Source organism: Simochromis diagramma, unplaced genomic scaffold, assembly GCF_900408965.1.
Source record: "Simochromis diagramma unplaced genomic scaffold, fSimDia1.1 OVJJ01000107.1, whole genome shotgun sequence".
NCBI classification, from domain to species: Eukaryota; Metazoa; Chordata; class Actinopteri; order Cichliformes; family Cichlidae; genus Simochromis; species Simochromis diagramma.
Genome location: NW_024387209.1, coordinates 1,616,781 through 1,643,873, shown reverse-complemented (window position 1 = coordinate 1,643,873; position 27,093 = coordinate 1,616,781). Strand labels below are relative to the sequence as shown.

At 40.8% G+C, this 27,093-nt stretch overlaps 1 protein-coding gene across 3 annotated transcripts in view; it reads right to left on the bottom strand.

Moving 5' to 3' along the window:
• LOC120746279 (NLR family CARD domain-containing protein 3-like) overlaps positions 1-5,401 on the bottom strand; it is a 30,704-nt gene extending 25,303 nt beyond the window's left edge. For 2 of the 3 annotated variants that reach the window (XM_040051697.1, XM_040051701.1), the window contains exons 1-2: positions 5,124-5,401; positions 4,826-4,939 (exon numbers count right to left, since the gene is read on the bottom strand). In XM_040051697.1, the coding sequence (XP_039907631.1) occupies positions 4,826-4,846 (21 nt within the window). In that variant the 5' untranslated portion in view covers positions 4,847-4,939; positions 5,124-5,401. Of the gene's footprint in view, positions 1-2,983; positions 3,213-4,825; positions 4,940-5,123 lie in introns of those variants that run through there. The other variant, XM_040051699.1, reaches the window with a different exon arrangement.
• Between the last annotated feature and the right edge of the window lie 21,692 nt (positions 5,402-27,093).

The following is a 27,093-nucleotide window of genomic DNA, read 5'->3' as shown; positions in this document are numbered from 1 at the left end:
TCCTCCTGCCTTTCCTGCTCGCCTTCACCGGCCTCGTTCACAGGATGGACCTTCCTCTGCCTGTTCTCTCCCTCCCAGGTTCAGTCGTTCGGGTCGTTTCCTTAGGCCCAGGGTCCTGGACTGAATAGAGACCTAACTGTGTGTTCAGGGGAGGGGGGGGGGTATGTGTGGCGGACCACCAGGTGGCTCCACTCACACCCAAGTTGAAGGGAAGTGCTGGGGTGGAGATTTTGGCGCTTACTATATGTGAGGTTCTGAGAGTCAGTTAATAAAGTTGGAGTGAGACACTGAGACCTCTCCTGTCATTATTACATACCTCCACAATACTGTTCTTGAACAAAAACCTGTAGCCAAAACCTTTGTTCTGCACAGACTAACTAAAGGCTTTGGGGGTTATTAAGTTGTTTACATATTATTTATATTTTCACCAGTTGTTGTTGTTGCTGAGAATTTTAATTGTAATTTTTGTATTATAGTTTCTCAACAGTACATGCTTGTTTTGCTTTGTTTACTGGTTTGCATGCACTTTTTAATTAAGATTTTTCTAAAAAATATATATATATAATAAAGCATTTTCTATTTAATTCAAGGTTCAAGGTTCAAGGTTCTTTATTTGTCACATGCATAGTTATACAAGTATAACACACAGTGAAATGTAGGCTGACACGCTCCTCGACATGTGCAAAAATTGGGGGGGGGGGGGTGTAGAGGAAGAACAATATATATATATATATATACAGACATATAGTATATACACTGGGTGAATGTGCAGTAGTAGCAGCAAGCAGGTGAATTCTGTATATTAATATGAATAGACATCTGACTATTTTACAGGAGACAATATAAACATATTTAAAATTAAAGGAATTTGAAATGTACATTGTGCCTTGGTTTAGTGTCTGGAAGAGTCCTGTCTCAGTCAATTATAGATGATGTGAGAGGGCGGGTGTGTGTGTTTAGGGCACGGATGGCTTGGGGATAGAAGCTCCTCTTGAGTCTCTCTGTCCTTGCCCGGAAGATGCGGAACCTTCTACCAGATTGCAGAAGTTGGAACAGTTTGTTGCCAGGATGGGACGGGTCCTTCAGTATCTGCGCTGCTCTAGTCCGGCATCTCCTGGTGTAGGTGTCCTGAAGCGGGGGGAGAGCAATCCTGCAGCAGCGTTCTGCTGTACGGATCACTCTCTGGAGAGCTTTTTGGTCCTTCACACAGCTGTTCCCAAACCACGATGTCATGTTCTGTGTGAGGATGCTCTCCACAGCGCCTGTATAGAAAATCCTGAGGATCTTTGGAGAGACCCTGAACTTCCTCAGTTGTCGTAGGTGATACAGGCGCTGCCTAGCCTTTTTGGTCTGGACCTGAATGTGGGCAGACCATGTCAGGTCTGAGGAGATGTGGACACCAAGATACTTGAAGGACTGCACCCTCTCCACTGGAGCTCCATTGATGATGATGGGCTTGTAGTCTCTGTGCTGACCCCTTCTGAAGTCCACCACCAGCTCCTTGGTCTTGCTGACGTTCAGCTGGAGGTGGTTGTCCTGGCACCACGATGCCAGATTCTTCACTTCATCCATGTAGGCCGCCTCATCGTTGTTGGAGATGGCACCCAACACCACTGTGTCGTCAGCAAACTTCACAATGGTGTTGGAGCCATGGGTGGCCACACAGTCTGAAGTGTAGAGGGAGTAGAGCAGTGGCGAGAGGACACATCCCTGAGGTGCTCCTGTGTTGATGGTGATGCTGTTGGAGAAGCACCTGCCCACCCTCACCACCTGAGTTCTGCCAGTGAGGAAGTCCAACACCCATGCACACAGACGGCTGTTAAGTCCCAGATCCCTCAGCTTTGTGAACAGTCTGCAGGGCACTATTGTGTTAAACGCTGAACTGTAATCAACAAACAGCATTCGCACATAGTTACCCTGTTTCTTGTCCACGTGGCTGAGAGTGGTGTGTAGGACGTGGGCGATGGCATCCTCTGTGGATCTGTTGGATCTGTAGGCGAACTGCAGCGGATCTGTGGTGTCTGGGATGGAGGAGGAGATGATGTTCTTCAGCAGCCTCTCAAACACCTTCATTACTACCGAGGTCAGTGCAACTGGCCGGTAATCGTTCAGGGATGAGGGTTTGCTGTTCTTGGGCACAGGGATGATGGTGGATCTTTTGAAGCATGTGGGGACCACAGACTTCGCCAGGGACTCGTTGAAGATGTAAGTGAACACACCTGCTAGCTGGTCAGCACAGCAGCGCAGCAGACGGCCGGTGATGCCGTCTGGCCCCGCCGCTTTCCTTGTGTTCACTCTCCTCAGTGCCGCTCGGACGTCATGCTCCGCGATGCTGGTCACCGGGCTCTCGCTGATGACGTCACTGTCCTCGGTAGTCAGGCGGTAGATAGCATTAGCCGCCTGGCTAACCTCGAAACGGGCGTAGAACCGATTCAGCTCGTTGGTGAATGCAGAGTCGGCGTTGATCGGCGCAGTGTCCCTGGCTTTGTAGTCCGTAATGGTGCGTAGTCCGTGCCACATACTCCGTGTGTCGCCCTGGTGGAAGCGGGACTCCACACGTTCCCGGTACCTGCGTTTGGCATCTCTCACCGCGCGCCGCACGCCGTATGAGGCCGCTTTGTAGGCGCTCATATCGCCAGTGGCGAGACCCGCGTTGTAGGAGGCGGTCCTGGCGTTTACTGCAGTGCGGATCGATCTGTCCATCTGTCCATCCAATTATGAACTTTATCCTAATTATGTCCTGTGTTTTAACTATTTAATAATAATAAAAAGTAAACATTACAAAAAAAACACTTAAGGTCATGAAAATTAATTGAGATTTAGCAATTCAATGACGCATCCACCTTATTTACTGAAAAGTATCCGTATCCGTATCGGCAATACTGGCCCGTATTTACTTGGTATCGGATCCAAAATATGCAGTATCACACTTCACTAGTGTTTGTGAGTGCTGGTCTTAAAAGCCTGCCGGCTGATTACTCACAGGTGCACAAAGCGAGAGGAGGTGTGGCAACTCTCCCCAATGGTGGATTCACTGGCACGCTGGAAAACCTAGCACTCACTCGGACCATGACAGTTTTATTGTAGCAAAATTAAAATCGACTCGTCTGGTCTTCATAGTTTCTGAGGGCTGTCCATAGAAGCCCTCTGTCCTTCTCCTGTTGGTCTTCTTGGCTTGTTTGATGCTTCTCCTCAGGTTGGCTGTGGTAGTGCTGTACAGAGAATTGGTCTGATCAGAGCCTGTACTTTACTCTTCATCCAAGGTTTCCAATTAGGAAGAACCCGGATGGTTTTGGTCACTGTCACATTCATTACACAGCACTTAACAATTACACAACACCTGCTATTTGAAGATGGACCTAACCCTAACCCTGTAGATGGTGGAGAGCATCATCTGGCCATGTTTTAATGACCCAGATGCTTGAAGGAGTCCGTTTCTTTAGGCAGGTGTAAGCAGGGACGAGGAGCAGATAGAGGTGATCAGATGGTCCTAGGTGGGGGAGGGGTGTCGCTTTGTAGGCCTGCTTGATGTTACTATACACATGGTCCAGTGTCTTGTCCTGAAAAACTAGTTCATACATTTATTGCTTCTGGGCTGGACTTCTGTAATTATCATCAGGATATCCTAAAAACTCCCTGAAAAGCCTACGGTTGATCCAAAATGCTGCAGCAAGAGTATTGATTAGAAAGACAGCATATTTCTTCTCTATTGCCTTCCCATCATTGGCTCCCTGTTAAAGAAAGAATCAAATTTAAAATCCTGCTCCTCACATACAACGTCTTAAATAATCAGGCCCCATCTTATCTTAATGACCTTGTAGTACCATATGACCCCATTAGAGCACTTCACTCTCAGACTGTTGGCTTACTTGTTGTTCCTAGAGTATTTAAAAGTAGAATGGGAGGGAGAGCCTTCAGCTTTCAGGCCGCTCTTCTGTGGAACCAGCTTCCAGTTTGGATTCGGGAGACAGACCTGGAAGAGGTTCTCCTCTTCCTTTTAAGATTAGGCTCAAAACTTTCCTTTTTGATAAAGCATATAGTTAGGGCTGGATCCGGTGACCCTGAATCTTCCCTTAGTTACATTGCAATAGCACGAGGCTGCCCTGAGTTTTCCCTTGCTGTCTTCTTTGTAATACAGTTTCCCTATGTAGTTACTTCCTGGTGCAAAGTGGCTGTGATGATGCTGTGATAGCTTATCACTATCAGAGCTCTATGATTAAGACATGTAAGAACACCTATTTGTATTCGTTGGCACTATATCAAATACGTATGGAGATTAAGCCTATGTTTGAATTCTGTTTGAATTTTTACTATCGCTCAGGCTGTTAAGCATCACTGTAGCTTCATATCTTTTTTTCTCTGCCAGCTGGAAATTTATTTGAAAAGTTAGGTGGAAAGTTTATTGCTTAGTTTCACCAAAGTAAGAAAGAATTATAATCCATAAACCTTCATAAAGACAAACATCTCCCCAGAAGATTGAGCACTGCTGAAGTGTCATTGAAGAGGAGAAAAAAATATTTGTCCATCCGGCAACACCTGAAACACCTGAGTGGAAGTTCCCACCTACACTGTGTTTGATGCAAAGCACAAAGGAGACATGTGCTGGAGCATCTGGAGTCCTACAGACACTCAGCCTCTTCACTATAGAAACCCCTTCTACAACATCCATTCTTTACACTCTGACTGCTGTGTTTGTGGAAACATTCCAACACACACCACTTCACACATGAACATAGAAATGTGTGTGAAAAAGAGGTGAGCTGATATTAAACATGATTGAGGATTTATTCACATTTATTCACAATGACATTTAGATACACATTACCTCTTGGCAGGAGAAGGACATCCTTTAAATTTTTCACCAATATCCTTTGACTGATGGCTCTTTAAAGACGCACAGCTGGGTTCAGGTCCAGGAGATTCTGGCTTCTTACTGATCCTAGACGTAAAACAATAAATGTAAAAGTTTCGTGAGACAGCTGGAAAAACTGGAAATATTAAATTACTTACATGATGAACAAAATTACTCAAATCAGAAAAAAATGATGTAAAACAAAAAAAATTAAAATGAGAATACTTAATCCCCCAAAACATAAACAACCAGAAAAAAGTAAACTACTTACTCTTTGTCACATAAAAGTTCTTTTTTAAAGTCAACACCAATATCCTTCGACAGGTCACTCTTTAAGGAAACACAGCTGGGTTCAGGTCCAGGTTCTGGATTAGTTTTAGGCTTAGGTCCAGCAGACCCTGGTACACCGTGCACCTCTGGGCTTTAAAACAACATACACAGAAGTATGAGTGTGAATAATGAATAATGAGCAGTGATGTGAGTGCTGAGCTGTGACATGGAGAAGAGTCATGGACAGTTAGAGATGGTCATCTCACCTCTGAGCTTTGGTCTGGCTCTCATGTTCCCCACACAGAGTGTTTTTAGAGGGAGGGACTCCCTCCTCTCTGTCCTCACACTGATCCATGCTGCTGAATTCACATCCACATCAGCTCACACACAGTTTCTACCTTCACCTACAGAGGAAACACAAATCATTCATGTGCACATCAACTGAAATCCTCCTTTCCATCATGTGTGTCCAAATACCAGCTGCTTCTTTTCTGCTTCATCTCAGTGTCAGCAGAATGCAGTCAGACAGCAGTGTGAGGCAGAGGAAGCTGCCATCAGCTGCTCTACTTCTACCATCAGTTCAATAGATGGAGCCATGAAGCACACATGATCACGGTTGGGAAGGTAACTTTTAAAATGTATTCCACTACAGATTACAGAATACATAACCCAACCTGTATTTTGTAACGTATTCTGTTACGTTACTCAATGAGAGTAACGTATTCTGAATACTTTGGATTACTTAATATATTGTCATGCTTTTTACAACTGCATGAATGTACTATTGCTGTGTGATTTATTACTATTACTGAACGTTACTCGAGATACCAATAGCAACTAGATTTTTAAATCTTAATATAAAATGAGTAACAGTAGGGTGGACATTAGGTAAGGCTGCACTTTTTGCAGCGATCTCATATAGAAAACTATTCTGCTCATATATCAAACAGATCTGCGGCTCCGAACCGTAGTAAAGGGACCTCTGGCTAATACGTCGGGTTCTGTGTCGGGCTCGTAGCCAAAAACTAGCTTTACTTTGTTGTCTGGGTCAACTTTGCTAGCGAGAGACAGAGAGAGGCGTTGAAAGGCTGCTCCAACGGAACTTATTGTTTCAGAGGAAAACACGAACACAGTGTACAGTCAAGTCTTAATAACTTATTTACAACTGGGCTCGTCAGGCACTCTTTTTGGCTGCAGTGGTTATTATTATATTTACTATATATATTATTATATATATTTCTTATATTACATGCTTCCATCTCCCGTTTCTGGTCTGTGACAACTCATACTTTTGACTCTCCTTTTTCTCCCTCCTCGCACTCACAGACACATAATGGTATGGCAGTCCATTCTCCCTGTAGCACGGACTACACTGCTCATGAGTCTACATTCTTTATGGCTATGCCTGTAACACTCTGCCTATTGCCTTTACTCTACTCCCTCTTCACCCACGACTGCAGACCTGCTGATGGTTCCAACACCATCATTAAGTTTGCAGATGACACCACGGTGATTGGCCTCATCAGTGACAACGATGAGGCCGCCTACAGGGAGGAGGTGGATCGTCTGGCTGAGTGGTGCGACAGAAACAACCTGCTGCTTAACACCGAGAAGACCAAGGAGCTCATCGTGGACTACAGGAGGAATGCTGACCCACATCCACCCATCCACATTAAGGGGACGGCTGTGGAGCGTGTGAGCAGCTTCAAGTTCCTGGGAGTCCACATCTCCGAGGATCTCACCTGGACGACCAACTGCTCCAAGCTGGTCAAGAAGGCTCACCAGCGCCTCTTCTTCTTGAGGACTCTGAGGAAGAACCACCTGTCCTCAGACATCCTGGTGAACTTCTATCGCTGCACCATCGAGAGCATCCTGACCAACTGTATAACAGTCTGGTACGGGAACTGCTCTGCCTCGGACCGGAAGGCGTTGCAGAGGGTCGTGAAAACTGCCCAGCGCATCGCCGGAGCACCACTTCCTGCCATAAAAGACATCTACAGGAAGCGGTGTCTGAAAAGGGCTGGGAAAATCATCAAAGACCCCAGTCACCCATCACATGGACTCTTCACCCTCCTGCCCTCTGGGAGGCGCTACAGGAGCCTCCGGACTAAGACCACCAGGTACCGGAACAGCTTCTTCCCCACAGCTGTCAGACTCCTGAACTCTGCCTCCTGACATCTGACCCACGTTAAACTCATGGACTGAACCTACACACACCCACAATGGACAACTGTACCCTCAAACACACAATAATAACATGGACTGAACCACCACTCACAACCACCAGCACTTTATATAGCCTCTGTAGAAACTATCTACACCCTCACTTATCTTAACTGCACTACTGTATAGCTCTGTGTAAATAATCATTCTGTACATTCGATAATCTTTAATCCTACAACTGTTTACAACTTGCATAGTTCCCATTTCTGTATAGCTGTATATCTCAGATTCTGTAAAGTTATTTATTTCATATTCTGTATAGTTTTTCATATTTATATCCTGTTCATATCCTGTACATAGCTTGTACTCACTACAGCCTGTACATACTTATAGTTATAGAATATTCACAACATACTTCATACCGTGTACATTATAACATACCATAATAGACCCATTTCTGTAATATACTCACATATCTATATTATTGCTAATATATATTGTAATATATCTATATCACTAAAGCACTTCTGGATGGATGCAAACTGCATTTCGTTGCCCTGTACCTGTGCATGTGCAATGACAATAAAGTTGAATTCTATTCTATTCTATTCTATTCTATTCTATTCTATTAAATAATTTTTTGAATAATAATTTTGAAAAAATTTTTCTTCACGTCATTTATACGAGCCGCAAGTAGAGGTGACATGGGCCGCAAGACTGAGACACAGGCATTAGAGCCTCTTATTGCGTGTTTTCTTAGGGTTTTCCACAACAAAAATTGAGAGAGCCTAACATATAAAACAGGAAAAGACTGCCATGTAATCCATTTATCTCAACAAATATTCTGAATATCCCCTTTTTAACTGTAACAGAATACAGTTACTCATATTTTGTATTTTAAATACGTAACATGTATTCCGTTACTCCCTAAATAATGCATTCACTGACACACACTGTGACTGGAAGCTTCAGCCCTGGGCCGGTTCTAGACAGGCATATATGAGGGGGCAGACAGAAATAAAGGGGGCACCTAGTGGCAATGGAGGTGAGAAAGGTGTGGGGGTTGGGTGGGCTGGTCTGGTCTGGATTAGGGCTACCACAAACAATTATTTTGATAGTCGAATGGTCACCGATTATTTTTGCGATTAGTCGACTAATAAGATTATACATCCATTGGACATAAGACGTACAGCTTATTCCACCAACATGCTGGTGAAATAAGCTCTTATATAACTATCATTAGCTTAGTGTTTAAGGTATGTGCTAACTAAAAATAAGATGATAGTTTATTAAACTTTTAATGAAATTTGCAGACTCAGCCGTCTGCTCCTTGCTATCTAAAATATACAGGACATTGGAGTAAATTCTCAACCATCTCTCACTTCTGTTTAATCAGTTTTCTGTTTGACGTTTATTCAGCTGTGTGAAAACTATAACTTTAATCTCAGGCAAACCGATTTACTCAGGAACAAATAAAACACTGAAAAAAGCCAAACAATAAAATTTTTAAGTTATCTAATTGACTTATATATCATGTTTAACCTGAGGAGCGAAAGACCACGGGGGGTTTGAAAACTATGTGCCAGGAGTTCGCTGTTCAAGCTGACTCTAGAGAGCTTCGAACCCCTGGTCAGCTATCAAGCTGGTGGGAAACAGGCATCTCCGAAAACATCGGAGCACTTTTGCAAATATGTGATGTCTTGATAAACTGAGCAGATATTTGAAGTGATCTGCTGCTACATTCTCTCCTAAAATATCTGAAAACTATTTTGTGACCCAGAAAGAGTAATAAGAGTAATATTAAAACTAAGTAGCTGCCGCCAATGCAGGAAACTGGAATTGGCTGAGCCGCACTGTGAATTCTGGGATAGGTTGGGCCACGAAGGATACACCAGACCCATCCTTCAAATCTGAGGAAAAGGAGGATGCATTTGTCGGCCGCATTTGTCAGAGTCTTTGAATTTGGCCAGCCTTCGTCACATCGCTGTAATTTAATTGACCTTCAAATGCGGCCTCCGAAGGATGTGGCTAAATTTGGACACAGCTACGATACTGGAGGCTGCTTCTTCATCTTCTTCTTTGGCGTTTAACAGCAGCTGGCATCCTTGTACATGCATTGCTGACATCTTCTGTTTCACACTCTTAAATCCTACTACCTATTCCTGCGTCTTTCAGGATCTTAGCTTCAAACGACGCACCAAACTCAAATTAGTCGTCGACGTAATCGTGACTAGTAGACTAATCGTGGCAGCCCTACTCAGGATAACTGTTTCTGTCATGTAATTGGATTGCAATTTGTCAGGCCTCTACCCTTTTTTTTTTTTTCTTTTCTTTTTTTTTGCTTCTCTCTTTTTGGTGTTCCATTAAATGGTAGCAATTTAGAAAAGTGGATTGAGCCTGGCTTTCTGATGGCCTGCGTGGCAGGAAAGAGCTACAGGGAAAGTGGTTAAGACTGAGATTCTTCCTCTGCAGGGGTCACCTTCTCCTCCCCCTCATTGTAAAGAATGAATCCTGCCAAAAATTCTTCTCTCAAGAGAACTGAGTTGCTTCACCCCGTACACATTTAGAAATGCTTTTGTCAAATAAATCACAACTAAACTTTTTTTCCCAAAGGTTCCTGTATGTAGTTCACAGATTTCTTTGCAGATATCTTTGCAAACAGAAAAGTCCTATTTCTTATATAAGTTGCTGGTGTGAACAATGGTAAGAGCCTCGATCAGAAGTGAAGTAGCTAGCGGCGGTGTTTCAGAGGACTGAAAAGCGAGTCCGGTCATTTCTTTCAGCATATCAGAGGAGTTGTAGGAACAGAAACAATTATCTTACTTTTATGGGCTGCTAAACTTCTATGACCTAATTCAGAAAAATAAATCTGATTGAATTTTTGGCTTGTTTTGTGTCAGCCCGTTCTCACTCCCGAGGCGTAACATGTCAACGTTTTGTCACGACCCGCGGCGTTCCTGAGGAACGCGAAAGGAGACCTTCGGCGTTCTTATGGTACGCGGCGGGCTATGGCTGGAATCCAGTGCAATGACGCTCCCGCGGTAGTAGACGTTCCAGCCCTGTATTCCAGCCCTAAACCTAACCTTATCCCTAGCCCTGACCATAACCTTATTCCTGACCTTAACCAGGACTATAATGATGTTAAATAGCGTGTTTCTAAGCGATTTGAAGAAAAAGAGCGAACATGTGTAGATTCAGTCCAGGCGGTTCTCATATTTCCTCTTTTTTCCGAGGTCGTCATTTAGGAACGTGGTGGGTAGCCGAAAACGTAATATGGTGACGATTTGTCACCTAGCGTAAAATGTTACGCTTTGGGAGTGAGAACATGTTGTTTGTGTGTTTTGTTCTCTTTTTTCTTTCTTTCTCCTCCTTGGTGTCCGCTTTGAAACACGGTTTTTGATTTCTGTCTTTTGTTTTCTTGTGCATGTTGTTTTTAAAAGTATTTATTTATTTATTTATTAAACATGATTTTTCAAAATTCAGTTAACGGAAACAAAATACACTTTGGTAGTTAAGTCAGGCCTCTACCCTAAGACCTGACCAACTTGGGTGTCCCACCTGAAGGCTAAGCTTCTGCGGGTCTAGCTTTTATGGTCACTAAGGCACGCAAACCCCCTGACCACGTTAAGGTGGGAATCCCTCAGGGGGGAAACAGAAAAGCGAAAACACCCAAAAATAAAATAAAATATTCTTCATCAGATTCTAACAACTAAAAACACGGCATTTACCTTAATTGGATAGCCTATATCAAATATATTCATACCAACAATAAAACTTCTCACTATTGCCAATATGAACAAAACTAAAAATGGTAGGCCCAGTTATAAAAAGAAAAGGAGAATTTGCAAAGTCTTGGAAAATAACACTGAAAAATACAAATAGAGAATAAAATAAAATATCCATCCAGATCTTTACAATCAACAACATAAGATCGAACTTAATTGGATGGCCTAATTCAAATAAATATGCAAAATTAAATAAGACCCAGCAACACACTCAGGCAAAAACTGGTTCATCCAAAAGACAAAACTCCTAAACACAAACTTAACAATGTAGTGTATGCTGTACAGTGTAGCGAGGAATGCCCAGACCTCTACAATGAAGAGACCAAACAGGGCCAAACAGGGTTAGGGTTACCTATCATCTCATTTGTGCCTTTTCCAGCGGATTATTAAGCTACTGTAGTAAATCTTGCCCATATTCAGTTTGTGGGTAATCTATTATTTTCTTTCTCAACTTCTACATTTTGACTTAAGGGGGCAGGACGTTTGTATAAGGAGGCATTGACCCCTCTTACCCCAGCGTATAGCCGGCCCTGCTTAAGCCCATTAATATTCAGTCAGTTCAACACGTCTGAACAACATTTTCAAATATTTTAGCGCATCCATGAAAGGTTCACAATAATTATTCTTACGCAGAGAAGTGTACACACACATATTGATTTACAGTTAATAAGAAGCATCTTCCATCCAGTAATGTTTTGTCTCCATAAGTTTCAGGATTAATTAGTTGATGAGTTACAATTGGGAATATACCCCTGTAAGAAGTGAAACCCCAGGGTTAACCCTAACCCTGACATTATATGGATAAGATCAAATCCTGTGTCATAGAACAAGCTTCAGTACGTGGATGTGGTCCAGTTGGACTCTTATATGTTGTTAGGAGAAGGACTAAGAAGGACTGGTGCTTCCCAGTCTGCAGTGTGCCTGCAGAAAATCAACCAATGGAACGAACAAATTACAGCTGATTATTTAACACACAATATTTCAGCTCACAGCTTCAGAATTAGAGCATTCAACTGTTGTTACCACAGAGAAGTCTAACATCATTTTTATAAACACACTTTGTTTTAGTAAATTTCTGAGAAAGATCCATGAAATGGACTCTGATTTATCATTTTCATTTCTAGCCAATAATTATTCACTGATTAATAAACATTCTTCATGTGCTCTTTTGTTCTGTTTGCCTATAGATGTAGTTTGTGTTTACATTGAGAGATCTTATTTTAATTTAATGGTTCAGCAACATTTTATCTGTATTTAAGAGTTTTGAATACTTTAGTGTAAAATGCTGTCAGAGCACATCTAGACTCTCTGTAGAGGTTCAACAACTCCTCAAAAATATATTCAGTGATGTTTAGAATCAGTCATATTGGGAAAAAGCTGCCCTGATGTCCACAGACTCCCCAGATAGCAAGAACATATTGAATTGATGTTGATTTTTGACATCTTAAATTGTAACTTAACAGATGATGGTTATCTTTTTTTTAGATAATACACAGTTGTCTTTTTCACATGTTTAAGTATTGATGATAATTTGCAGTGGTTTAGTTGGTTGAAGTCCTGTCGATTTTCAATCATGATTTTATTGTTGTTTCAGTATTAACCAAGGCTGAAAAATGTAAAATCAATGTCAGATTTCAGTGCTGATTCAACGGAATTGCCTGATATTGATTTAACATTATTTCAATGAATGTTCGCTATCTTGATTGATGACAGACTGATGATATCAGCACTCACTGAACTGATATCTAACTGGAACTTCAATGTCTTTAAACACAATCTTGCAGATTAAGGACATGAGTCACAAACAGCTGTTTCAGGCTCAGCGGGGATAGTCAGTAACAACTGTGACTGATATGTAATCAGCTTTAAATGATTATGTTTAAATTTAATAAAGTTTAATAATAAAGTTTTAAAGCGTGATGTGTTTAATCCAGTTAGTCTCTGAGTAACACTACTCCTGTGGATGTAAACAATGAACAATAGTCCGCTTTCTGTTGGAAGAGAGCCAAAAGTTTGTGACGCAGTATTTTTATTCATTTTTGTTCTGTTTTGAATTTATGCCTTATCTATATTTAATAATAAAAATCACACCGTCCACTCTGACCCTCTATCGTCGCTTTACGCTTTCCTCCCTACAGTCTGCGTGAAAATCCCGCAGAGTGATTGTAAAGACCCGGAGCTCTGAGTTTCTCCAGCGGCTTTCCGGTGCAGCTCAGGCCGGATTTAGCGTGTCAGTGAACGGGAGAGCAGCGGCTCCTCTCCGCTTCCTCCATAGACTAGTGGAGGCAGAAAAAGTTGCCTTCAGTCATCAGTAAGTGGATCCACAGTAACAATGATTCTGAGTCCAGTTGCTGACCATCAACTAAAAGACCTTTCACATAGGACGCGGCACTCATTCATGTCTATTCTTTGCGCCACGCAATAACGGTTTCCCGCTGCGCGGACGTACCTTAGCGCGACCAGTAAAAACTGCTGCGCTAAGTTGAACCTCACGATGAAGGAAAACATTCTGTCCGAGTCCGGTGAACTTTTTGTCACAGATTCAACGGACCTCCAGAGCCTTTTCAATGGCTCTGCGGACCTCGGCGGGGAAACCCGTGTTGTGGAAACGACACACTCTTCACTGGTCGGGATAGTTACAAAGCTTTCTTCTTCATGAATGAGCGATACATTTTTCTTATTAAACACTTGAACATAATACATAAGACACAAATTCTCGTAGAGGATACAAAGTCAGTGAGGTGAAAGTCTCGAAATGACAAGGAGCAGGCGCATTTGGTACACGCAGAGCGGCCGCAAAGAAAAAAAAAACCAAATACGTACAAGCAGAGCGCGGCGGCCAGCGAAGTTTGACGCGCATGCCGCGTCCAGTGTGAAAGGGCCTTAACTTTGCTGCTGCTCTCATTCCCAGACTCTGATCTCACACACTGGCAGAAAATAGTGTGTGACACACCTCGTTGGTCCAGCTGTGAGTCCGTTACCGTGAAGTATGCAGTTTCACTTACCTTCCATTCCGAGATGATCATCTGCGACGCCAAGTTCAGGAAAAGGAAAAGAAAGTTTAAAAAAAAGAAAAGAAAAGAAAAGAAAAAAGGGAAACAGCAAGGGCAGGAGGGGTTTGTGGGAACGCTGGGGCTCGGGAACATAAGTAACGGATTAGTTTATGATCAATTTCTGTGTTTAGGAGTATTAATGTTTTTAAGCATATAAATGTTTGTTGGAGGGTTTACAGACGCTGAATCATTTTGTGTGACAGTTAAAGTGAAATATACTCGCAGCAGAGAGAGACTGTCTCTGCTGATCAAACGGGAGAGTCTCACTGTAATGTCCCTTTAGTCAGACTCTGTCTCTACATTACTCACTGAAACTTGTCACTTTCACATTTAGTCATATGAATGCAGTGTGAATGTGCCTTACAGCAGAGATACACTTTTCTTTTAATACTCTGCTGAAGGAATACATTTTATAAATGCAACCTGTTGAGCCTTATCTAACACAGAAGGAAGCAGTGCAATAAAGTTACAGCTAAACAAAAGTCACATGAATTTACCTGCATTCAGCTTGTGATGCATAACGTATATGTTTTTATGTTTGATCTTAATCTGCTTGACATACCTGATAAAATAAAGATTATAAAACTGATCAGTCTGTTTGAAGGCTGTTCATCACTGCCTGTCATAAGTCAAATGAATTTCACTTTTATCTGAACTAATTTAGATGTCTGCTTGAACTGTGGAGCGGCAGATAAGGATGTGGTACACATGCTTTTTGTAACATTTTATTGGACTTTGTATTAAAGGAAAATGAACAAATGTACAATGTTGGTGAATACATAAAATTCCATATAGTTTTTAAAGGATCATTTAATTCTTCAAACGTCACCACAGACAAGTTAAAATCGAGTTCTCCTTATATCATTCAAATAAAAATAAATATCAGGATGAACCCTGGCTGCTCACCAAGAGCTGAGCAGTTTGTAAATTCATCTTTTGAGTCACGCAGTGATTCCTCTCTGATATCACAGTTTGTCTCATCTGCAGCTGACATGAACTCAATCATCTCAGCTGAGCTCAAAATCAGAGAAACACAACATACTGATGCTCACTGTAAAGCTTTGAGTGGAAAAAGACATGTGGATTACAATTAAGGACAGTTTCTGACCCACCCAGGAACTTGAAATAAATCCATGCACAGATTATTTAAATATATGTTTATCATGTAAATGACACCTATCATGAGACAAAATACAAACCTAGTTGTTAAAAAAGTGATTACAAAATATTATTTTAAATGCAAAATAGTAATTATGCACTGCAAGTTCATAATTATTGTTCCCACAGCCTATGTGTTACCCTGCTTCTGAAAAATACTTTGTCAAAACAAAGAAAGAAAACTGTGACTGTTATTGCTAACTTCATGAATATACAAAAGGTCAGTCCTCTTTGACAAATGCTTTTAGTTTTGGAGTATTTTCTGACCAGATGTGTGAATGTGTTACTCTAACCCTCAACCTGGTTACCCAATCGTGGCTCAAGAGTTGGAAGTTCGCCTTGTAATCGGAAGGTTGCCGGTTCCAGTCCCGGCTTGGACAGTCTCGGTCGTTATGTCCTTGGGCAAGACACTTCACCTGTTGCCTGGTGGTGGTCAGAGGGCCCGGTGGTGCCAGTGTCCGGCAGCCTCGCCTCTGTCAGTGCGCCCCGGGGTGGCTGTAGCTTGCCATCACCAATGTGTGTGAATGGGTGGATGACTGGTTGTGTAAAGCGCCAGGGTTCATCCTGATATTTATTTTTACTTGAATGATGTAATGAGAACTCGATTTTAACTTGTCTGTGGTGACGTTTGAAGAACTATATGGAATTTTATTTATTCACCAACATCGTACATTTGTTCATTTTCCTTTAATACAAAGTCCAATAAAATGTTACAAAAAGCCTGTGTACATCCTTATCTGCCGCTCCACAGTTCAAGCAGACATCTAAATTAGTTCAGATTAACAGAAGAGGACAAATTATTTTCAGCGTTTCCTTCCTTTATTCGGACAACTACACTTATCCTTGACTTTCACAGTAAATGATACTCCACAGCTGGTGTCTGCTTCTGAGAAAACAGTAATACTAGCACTGATCTGCAACCATGTTATCATACATATGAAACCAGGATTACAAACATGCTGTAAGGTGCAAAACAACAAAAGAATATTATTAAACAACCTTGTAGGTGGTCCTGAGACTTCGTTTGTTACATATATGTCATAATCTACAAGTAAAAGTAACATGTCCATTCAGTTATGTTGTGCTACTCTGTTTTATTTTACCCCCATTATCACAACATTTTAAAAATACAATAATGATAAATGTGTTTGTTACCTCGCAGGGGTTTAATCTGATACCTTTGTAATTGTTTGAATTATAATATGAATACTTTTTTTGAAAAAACAAAAATACAAACAAATGTTTACTGAAATGCTGGATGAGGTGGATTTCTAAAGTTTGTTGACTCAATACGTATAGAGTATGAGTGTGACTGTCTTTTACTTAAGGATCAGGAATGCATTAACAACATTTATTTCTTTGACAGGGCTCAGAATAGCACCGAGTCTACTGCCCTGATTATTGTCCCACCTCCTGCCACGCTTGGCAAATCTACCATGTCATGACTATTCCCTGAAGCTGACCTTGAATCTTTCACAGATTACAGACAGTCCAAAATGCTGCTGCACGCATTCTAACCAAAACTAGGAAGTTTGCCCACATTACTCCCGTCCTGGCTGATTTGCACTGGTTGCCTGTGAAGTACCGTATCCAATTTAAAATTCTGCTGTTTACTTTTAAAATCACTAATAACACAGCACCGAGCTATCTTAAGGAACTCTTAAGCTCATATGTTCCTGCTAGGGCTTTAAGATCATCCTCACAGTTACTGCTGGTGCAGCCTAGATCTCGGTTGAAATCTAGAGGTGATCGAGCGTTTGCTCTGGCTGCACCAGAGTTGTGGAACAACCTTCCGATTGGCATCCGGGCGTCTGACTCTATTCAATCCTTTAAATCACGGCTTAAAACGTATTTGTTTAATCTTGCTTTTTCTACCGGCTAAATGCTGGCCTTGTTTGCAGAGATTTATTTATTCTTTTAATTTTCCTATCATGCTTTTATTTCCGCTGTGTGTGTCTTGTCGCCATTGTGTTTTGATGGCATAGTTATATTGTGCTATACTTATGTGCTATAGTTATATTTTTTCTATTGGTGGCTTTTCCTGTGAACATAATTTTACACTTCTATTTTTTTATGACTCTGTTTATACTTGTGTTAATTTGTTTTATGTTAAGCACTTTGGCATGCCGTTGGTTTTTCAATGTGCTCTATAAATAAAGATTGTTGTTGTTGTTGTTGTTGTTGAATCTGAATTTGAGCCTTCTACTCTCTTAGAGACAGAGGAGGAGGGCGACGAGATGCACATTTGTCTGTTATTGTGCCAGACAGAACGAGGACTACCAGCAAAGCAGCTGAGACTCCAGGACCAAACAGACAGACATTGCTGTGTCCTTTCCTTTTGATTCCCCTGTAACTCACTGAGATATTAACATCTCCTTCCCAAGCGACCTTCCAGTAACAATGGCCAGACCATCTCTATACAGCAGCTAATGCCAGTGAAATCTCTCTTGATGCGCAGGATCACTCCACATGTGTCAACTTCCTGTTGTTGTCAGACAGTTTGAGTTTTCTGTTTACTGTGTGTCAATTGTGTCAGTTGTGAGTTGATAGGAATCTCAAGTGAATGAGTGAATGAGAAAAAACACACATGCAAGAAGCAGAACATGAACTCTCATTCATGTTCTCTTTTATATTCATATCAATATGAGAGGATGGACAGCAGCTCCAGAGAGCCCAAAGCAGGAGGCTTCAGATCCAGGAAGAGGAGAGCTTTAGAGAGAAGAGAATAGAGAAATGCAGCTCTACATGAAGAGGAGGCTGCAGCTGCAATGGTAGGAATGAACACTGTGACATCATGGTTCACAAATGTACTTTCCTAAATCCTTTTCAAGCAAGCAAGAAATATATAGTCTAAGGAGCTTGGAAAGAAAAGCGTCTGGACTTTTTTAAGTTGCCTAAAGACGTTTCACCCCACATCCGAGAAGCTTCTTCAGTTCTAGGGTCAAATGTCCCAGGTTTAAACCCTGTGGGGGTATCCCCCCCAATGATCCTCTACCTAATCACGTGAGCCAAGGTGTGAAAACGGGTGTACGTCACCATCAGCCAAGGTTTCGGGTGAGCTCATTGTAAAACCTAGTCCCACCCTATCATGTGATTTCCTGAGGTCAGATGGCCCAGGAGTTGAGTGGGTGTTAAGGCGTCTGGGAAGCGATCTCAAAACTGGATTATAAGATAAGATAAGATAAGATAAGATAAGATAACCTTTATTAGTCCCACACGTGGGAAATTTGTTTTATAGATGGCAGACAGTTGGTGTCATAAACCACCGCCTGTATTCAAAGATGGTCTCTCACAGTGCACATAAATGGATTCTTTTACTCCTCTTTCAAACCATCTGTCTTCTCTGTCCAAAATGTGAACATTGGCTTCCTCGAAAGAGTGACCTTTGTCCTTTAGATGCAGATGTACCGCTGAGTCTTCTATGTTGTGCCATGCGTTTATGAAGTGGCTGTTTGGTCTCTCCAATGTAGAAGTCTGGAGTAAACTGTCGTGCTTGGAGAAGACTCTCCTGAGTTTTTTCTGATACACCGGGAATGACAATGTTGTTGTCTTTCTTATCCTCCCTAGCTGGTGTCTGATGTTCTTTTCTGTGCATCTTTGCTGACTTGATGAAAGCCCAATTATGATAACCACATGTTTTAATCAGTAACTGCTGATTACTCAAAGTTTGTGTTCCAGATGGTGGTGGAAGTCAAAGAGGAGGTACTGGTGAGCTTCCGGTAAACTTAAACGCTGAGGTTTCCATTCTCTTCAATGCGCACAGCGCAGTCCAGAAAAGGCAAACAGTTGTCCTTTGTGTCTTCCCTGATGAACTTGATGTTTTTATCCACAGCTTTAATGTGAGCAGTGAAGGACTCCACTTCTTGTGTTTTGATTTTGACCCAGGTGTCGTCTACATATCTGTACCAGTGGCTAGGTACTCTCCCTGGTACAGATATGTAGACGACACCTGGGTACGTATATGAATAGGAAGTTAGTGTGGGAACACACTGCTTCCTATTTTGGTGTATTTGTAATGATTACAGTTGGTAACAAATGTGTGTGTGTGTGTGTGTGTGTGTGTTTGTTTGTTTGTTTGTCTGTCTGTTTGTTTGTTTGTTTGTTTGGGGGGGGGGGGTGTCAGTGTCTATCCAAACTTAAAAGTGTTTCCAATAAAGAATCTGGGGGGGAAGACAAACATATAGATCTGTATGCAAGAACTGAGTGACCTTCACTCTTCTAATGCAACTGTAAATTAACAATTTATTAATGCTACACTTCATTACGCGAGGTGCTTTCATTCAGTAGTGATCTCTCATATTCACAAATCCTAAATTAGTGCAATGTCCCATAAATAATTGTAAAACCTATAAATAAAGCTTATTCTCATTGGTCTAACACTGTCATATGCGTCAAGAACCCACCCACTAATCACACTCTAGATCTTGTTTTAACATATGGAATAGAAACTGAACATTTAACAGTGTTTCCTGAAAACCCTCTCCTGTCTGATCATTTCCTGATAACATTTACAATTACAATAATTAATTACACAGCAGTGGAGAGTAGACTTTATCACAGTAGTTGTCTTTCTGAAAGCGCTGTAACTAAATTTAAGAATATAATCCACCCACTGTTATCATCTTCAATGCCCTGTACCAACATAGAGCAGAGCAGCTACCTGAACGCTACTCCAACAGAGGTCGATTATCTTGTTAATAATTTTACCTCTTCACTACGTACGACTCTGGATACTGTATTTCTGGTGAAAACTAAGGTCTCAAATCAGAAGTACCTGACTCCGTGGTATAATTCTCAAACACTGAAATAGTTTGTTACTTTATAAGAAAGCCCTCTGCAAAGCTAGAAGGTCTTACTATTCGTCACTGATTGAAGAAATAAGAACAACTATAGGTTTCTCTTCAGCACTGTAGCCAGGCTGACAAAAAGTCAGAGCTCTATTGAGCCAACCATCCCTGTAACGTTAACTAGTAATGACTTCATGAACTGCTTTACAAGTAAAATTTTAATCATTAGAGAATAAATTACCAATAATCATCCCACAGATGTAATATTATCTACAGCTACTTTTAGTACCATTGATGTTAAGTTTGACTCTTTTTCTCCAATTGATCTTTCTGAGCTAACTTCAATAATTACTTCCTCCAAACCATCAACGTGTCTTTTAGACCCCATTCCTACAAAACTGCTCAAAGAAGTCCTGCCATTAATTAATGCTTCAATCTTAAATATGATCAACCTATCTCTAATAATCGTCTATGTACCACAGGCCTTCAAGGTGGCTGTAGTTAAACCTTTACTTAAAAAGCCATCCCTAGACCCAACTGTCTTAGCTGATTATAGGCCAATCTCCAACCTTCCTTTCATATCAAACATCCTTGAAAGAGTAGTTGTCAAACAGCTAACTGATCATCTGCAGAGGAATGGTTTATTTGAAGAGTTTCAGTCAGGTTTCAGAGCTCATCACAGCACAGAAACAGCTTTAGTGAAGGTTACAAATGATCTTCTTATGGCCTCTGACAGTGGACTCATCTCTGTGCTTGTCCTGCTAGACCTTAGTGCAGCGTTCAATACTGTTGACCATAATATCCTATTAGAGCGATTAGAACATGCTGTAGGTATTACAGGTACTGCACTGCAGTGGTTTGTATCATATCTATCTAATAGACTCCAATTTGTTAATGTAATTGGAGAGTCCTCTTCACACTAAGGTCAATTATGGAGTTCCACAGGGTTCAGTGCTAGGACCAATTCTGTTTACGTTATACATGCTTCCCTTAGGCAGTATCATTGGAAGACATAGTATACATTTTCACTGCTATGCTGATGACACTCAGCTCTATCTATCCATGAAGCCAGATAACACACACCAATTAGTTAAACTGCAGGAATGTCTTAAAGACATAAAGACCTGGATGGCCGCTAACTTTCTGCTTCTTAATTCAGATAAAACTGAGGTTATTTTATTCGACCCTGAAAATCTTAGAAATATGGTATCTAACCAGATTCTTACTCTGGATGGCATTACCTTGGCCTCCAGTAACGCCGTGAGGAACCTTGGAGTCATTTTTGACCAGGACATGTCCTTCAACGCACATATTAAACAAATATGTAAGACTGCTTTCTTCCATTTGCGCAACATCTCTAAAATTAGAAATATCCTGTCTCAGAGTGACGCTGAAAAACTAGTTCATGCATTTATTACTTCCAGACTGGACTGCTGTAATTCATTATTATCAGGATGTCCTAAAAACTCCCTGAAAAGCCTCCAGTTAATCCAAAATGCTGCATCAAGAGTACTGACAGGGACTAGGAAGAGAAAGCATATTTCTCCTGTATTGGCTTCCCTTCATTGGCTTCCTGTTAAATCCAGAATTGAATTCAAAATCCTGCTTCTCACATACAAGGTCTTAAATAATCAGGCCCCATCTTATCTTAATGACCTTGTAGTACCATATCACCCTATTAAAGCACTTCGCTCTCACACTGTAGGCCTACTTGTTGTTCCTAGAGTATTTAAAAGTAGAATGGGAGGGAGAGCCTTCAGTTTTCAGGCCCCTCTTCTGTGGAACCAGCTTCCAGTTTGGATTTGGGAGACAGACACTATCTCTTCCTTTTAAGGTTAGGCTTAAAACTTTCCTTTTTGCTAAAGCATATAGTTAGGGCTGGACCAGGTGACCCTGAATCTTCCCTTAGTTATGCTGCAATAGACGTAGGCTGCCGGGGATTCCCATGATGCATTGAGTTTTTCCTTTCCAGTCACCTTTCTCACTCAGTATGTATTAATAGACCTCTCTGCATTGAATCATATCTGTTATTAATCTCTGTCTCTCTTCCACAGCATGTCTTTATCCTGTTTTCCTTCTCTCACCCCAACCGGTCACAGCAGATGGCCACCCCTCCCTGAGCCTGGTTCTGCCGGAGGTTTCTTCCTGGGTAAAAGGGAGTTTTTTCTTCCCACTGTCCCCAAAGTGCTTGCTCATAGGGGGTCATATGATTGTTGGGTTTTTCTCTGTATCTATCATTATAGGGTATACTGTACAATATAAAGCGCCTTGAGGCGACTTTTGTTGTGATTTGGCGCTATATAAATAAAATTGAATTGAATAAATACAAAATCAGAATATTACACTGCAGGCCTACTTGGACTTGGGTGAGAGGAGGATGCTAGTAAAGCTGATATCCATCATAAAGAACCACATCACCCTCTGCATGAGTCTGTGAGTGTGCTGAGCAGCTCCTTTAGTCAGAGACTGAAACACCCTTGCTGCAGGAAGGAGTGCTTTCACAGATCATTCATCCCAACAGCAGTTAGACTCTATAACTCCTCAATCACGATGTCATAAGTCACTTGTAATTGTGGACATCCACGGTCACCACTTTATGCATAATGCACCTTCTATGTGTAAGGACGTGTGCAGGTATATATGTATGTATATGTATACATATGTATATTTAGTGTGTACATGTGTGTGTGCATGTGCATGTCTGTACTTATAGATATCTATTACTTACATAGGAATAGTAGTGGTAGAATAGTTAAGTTAATCTATATAGTTTATGTCTTGCATTTCTCCACAACCATATCAATAATCACATACTGAGTATGCTACTGTTGTATATTATGTATTATCTTACTTGTTTTGTATTTTTTTTGTATTTTATTTGTATTTTTTGTATTTTCCTCTAATACCTGAGATGAGGTAACGCAAAAATTTCCCCGTCGTGGGATCAATAAAGTCCCACCTAATCCCAACTAATAAATTTAGTTGGGATTAAAATAAATCAAGGCTGATCAGGCGTCAGACTGGTAATTTCAATAGGTCTATGAAATCTGAATTTGAGTGTCTTAGCAAAGGTATAAACCACATTGAATCAGTGCTACCACACATAATGACATGAAGAATGGCTTTATTTGAGTTACAAGCACAACACGTGTTTTCATTACAACAAAGGAAAGAAATTATGTTATCTTAGATAACTTACATTAACCCTTTAAAGCCTGAATCATGAAATAATTGTCAGAAAATTTTCCTTTTTTAAAAATAGTGTTTATTTAACCTTCTTTTGTTTAATTTTTTAAATTAAAAAAAAAATCACATTTCCATATATGACATCCCACCGGGCAAATGCCCGGTATGCCCGATGGCCAGTCCAGCTATGGTTTATGCCCTTTTTGCGCTGATTCTAAAGCTGTTAGTTTTATCTCTCTCCCAAACAATAATGACCGAACCAGCAGCAAAAGAAGATCCAAACTACGCTTCACAAAAACATCGTCATGAATTCACTCTTACTTCTGCCGTTTTGCTTCCACCACAATAAAATCACACTTCATGCACAGCTCTCTCTCTCTGTATACTTCAAGAACAGTTTCCCATCTAAAAATCTGTTTTCTGCATTATTCGCTTGTTACGGACAAGTCTACCGTTGTTTACAGCGCTGTCGGCCGCTGTTTTTTTTTTTTTCCTTTTACTTACTTCCGGAAAGAAAGCCTCATTTCTGCTGTTCAATAGGCTTCTGAACAAATGTAAACTTTTTAAAATTATGCAAAATGCAAAACGCTTAGCCGTGGCTCTAATAAAACCTCTGTAACTTTAGAGGTAATGTTCATATGCTGATTAATGGTTTTCTTTCGTTTTTGATGTACTGCAGAAATATTTTTATAAAATCCCAGGCCAGGAAAATCACCTTCATGTTTTTCTGTGTTTTATCTTCAGCTACTTTGACACAAAGGCATCTGCTGGGATGCTTACACCTTTGATAAAGTCTTGCGAGGTTCAGCTTCCTTTTTACAGATACAAAAATATGTAAATGTACTGATCTGAATTATAATATTTCTGACTGTCTGAGGCAAAATTTCCCAGATTTAAATCGAATTGAATCGAATCGAATCGAATTGTGGATCGAATCAATTCGGGACCTTGTGAATCTGAGTCGATTCTAGAAATCAGTGACGATACCCAGCCCTAGTTTTCAGGCCCCTCTGTGAAATCCAGCTCCTTTTTGCTAAAGCATATAGTTAGGGCTGGCTCAGCTAGCACTGAATCCTCCCTTAGGTATGCTGCTATAGGTGTAGGCTGCTATGTGTTTATACACCTCACTGCGTTTAATCATTAATTATTATTGGGGCAGCAGTTATAATATAAAAAATTCTCCACACAAATTCTTGGCTTCAGTGCTTTGTTTTACACACAGCTATGTAGCTGTGATAAATGACATTAAGCCCACACAGCATTCAGTTTTAAACAAAAACACTGATAACACAGTAGCAGCAGTGATGATGATGCAGGCACAGTTAGAGCAGGAGTCAGTTCACACATAGAGAAGAGCAAAAAGGCGAAGCCATTAAAGAGATGAAAAGCTCAGGCTGAGTGAAAGAAAACTTGTTTCCAACATCCAAAACAGCAGTGCTGTTCCTGTAATCAAAATTAAAACCTTTATTGAGAAACAGCGAGCGGGAGTGCTTCATCAAAGTACCTGATCAACAAAATCAGATGTGAAGAAAGTCTAATTTTGCAGCTGCTCCATCCTCTGCTGTTTTGTTTTACACAGAGAAAAATCATAGTGAGCCTCTGGCAGTTGTATTAAAATAGGCAGATGAACAGTTAACTTTGTCTGTTAGCAGGTTTAAATTATACAGCTTGGTGTATAAGTTTATGACAGTTGTCCTATTTTGAATGGAGGTGATACCTGTAGCAAACAGGGGTGAGTCTAAAGGGGGGCGTGGGGTGTACTAGACCATATTTATTTAAAGGCTTTTGCAATGTTTTTCAGAAAATAATATAAAATATTGTATTATTTAAATTGCTTTAATATTACACGAACTAAACAATAAAAGCTTTTTTGCACAATCCAATAAAAATTTACATGGGTCATTAACCCTTTAGAGCCGGTCAGAGCGGGCATGTTCTGTTTTACGTAACTATTTTTAAATCCCGGTAGCTCTGCAACCACGTAAGCTAGCGCAATAATTTTTTTTGCATATGAAACCGGAGGAGTTGTACTTACATCTTATGCCATCAGCTTGTCCTAGGTCACGGTTTCCTTCCACATATAGCTTTGCAAAAACTGCATAAAAAGCGCTTGCAGGAACAAAAACATAATATTCCAGAAACACGCTTTGCCGATCCGATCAGCTGTTCCTAACACTTCCTACGTTGGAATAGACGTCAGCGCGAACTTTCGCATGTCCGCCATTACCTGCCCGAAACCGGAAGTGACGTCATTTTCGCGGAAATGTAGTCTTTTTACCATCAGGGCCTCAGGGCCTATACTGGTCTTTTTAAAAGTTATGTTTGACTTTATGACTTTCTGTGTCGTTTCTGGGATGCTTAGGACTCATATTGCACTGCTGGAAATAGTTTATTTTGATGCAGATGCTGCTTTTTTGCAAATTTGCAGTATAATATTTATTTTCGTTTTTCCTGCAGTGTATAAAAATTGGTGTATTTCAAAAATAAAACTATGAAGACACTCAAAATAAATTTCCTGTGATGGGAAACTATTTTGTGCAACTTTTTTGTATTTACAGTTTTGAGGGATAAGCCTCTTAAATTTCTCTAACTAGAAATATATGTTAAAAAAAGCTGTGTCAGAGACGGGTTTGTTTGTGATCAGGTTTGTTTTATAGCATCAGAGTCACAGCAGGAAGTTGTTGCTGTTGTGGTAATCATTGATAAGTTTAAAGACGGATTAAGGTGCAGCACCTGATCTTTGAACTCTGAGCTGCATCTTAAGACTATCTTATGGTTTAAAGTGTTCAATGTGGCGGCAGCCAGATCACAGAGAAGAAGCAAAGGATTTTCTGTTTTTCTAAACAGACGTGGTCCACACAGTGGAGAGCCAAAGAGTGAAGAAGTTCTTTGGAAGGAGCTGAGTAAGTGAAACTTTGATTCATTAGAGTCTCTCAGGTTTTGTCTTCATCACAAAGCAGCTGCTCTATGTTAGTGTGTTTATTGCAGAGAACAGATGAAGACTGTGATACATTGGATAAAGACTCAAAAACATAATGTGACTTGAATAATAAACTTGACAACATCCACAAGTAGATATTTGCTTTACTTTCTTCTCTTCAGACGAATAGTCTGTGTCAGTGTTTTCAGATGGCTGCAGGTTGTTACCAGCTTCATTAAATGTTTTTCATTCTGCATTTTATGTCACATCTGCCACTGTTTGAGCCCCCTTAGCAGAGGAGATCAGACTGTAATGTGACATTTCGTAAAACTCAGTTTTCTTGTGAACTTTGAACAGGCTCATAATCAAACTATAAAACGAGCTCTGATTTGAGAACCTGGTTTAGATGCTGGACTCCAGTCTGACTGATACTCAAGTTGTTTTATGGAGCATCAAGGTTCATGTTAATTTGTTAAATATTCTCCATAATTCATGAATAATATTTAACATCGATCGGTGAGCTCCATCTGCTGGTTCCCTCAAGTGCTGCTCTCAGTCTCCAGTTATGCTGCAGAATGGATTTATGGAGGCTTTGAGGGATTCACTGCAGTTCTGCTGTAGTTGGTCCCTCACAGCTACATAATCAGTTGCAGTTCCACTGATACGAGCTACACCAGTTCTATGGTGCCTACAAACAAGACATAAAATACCAACAGATTGTAAGGGAGACCAGGTAGTGTGAATGATCACATATGTGACATGTGATGTGTGGAGAAGCATAGAGAGAAAATCAGTAATAAATACAAGGTAAAATTAAATAGCCTGTCTCACTCACTGCTGATCATTTGTGGTAATAGGGGTAATGATAAAATTTGGGACAGCCTTTGGGATCAATAAAGTTTAATGAATGATTTTTCTA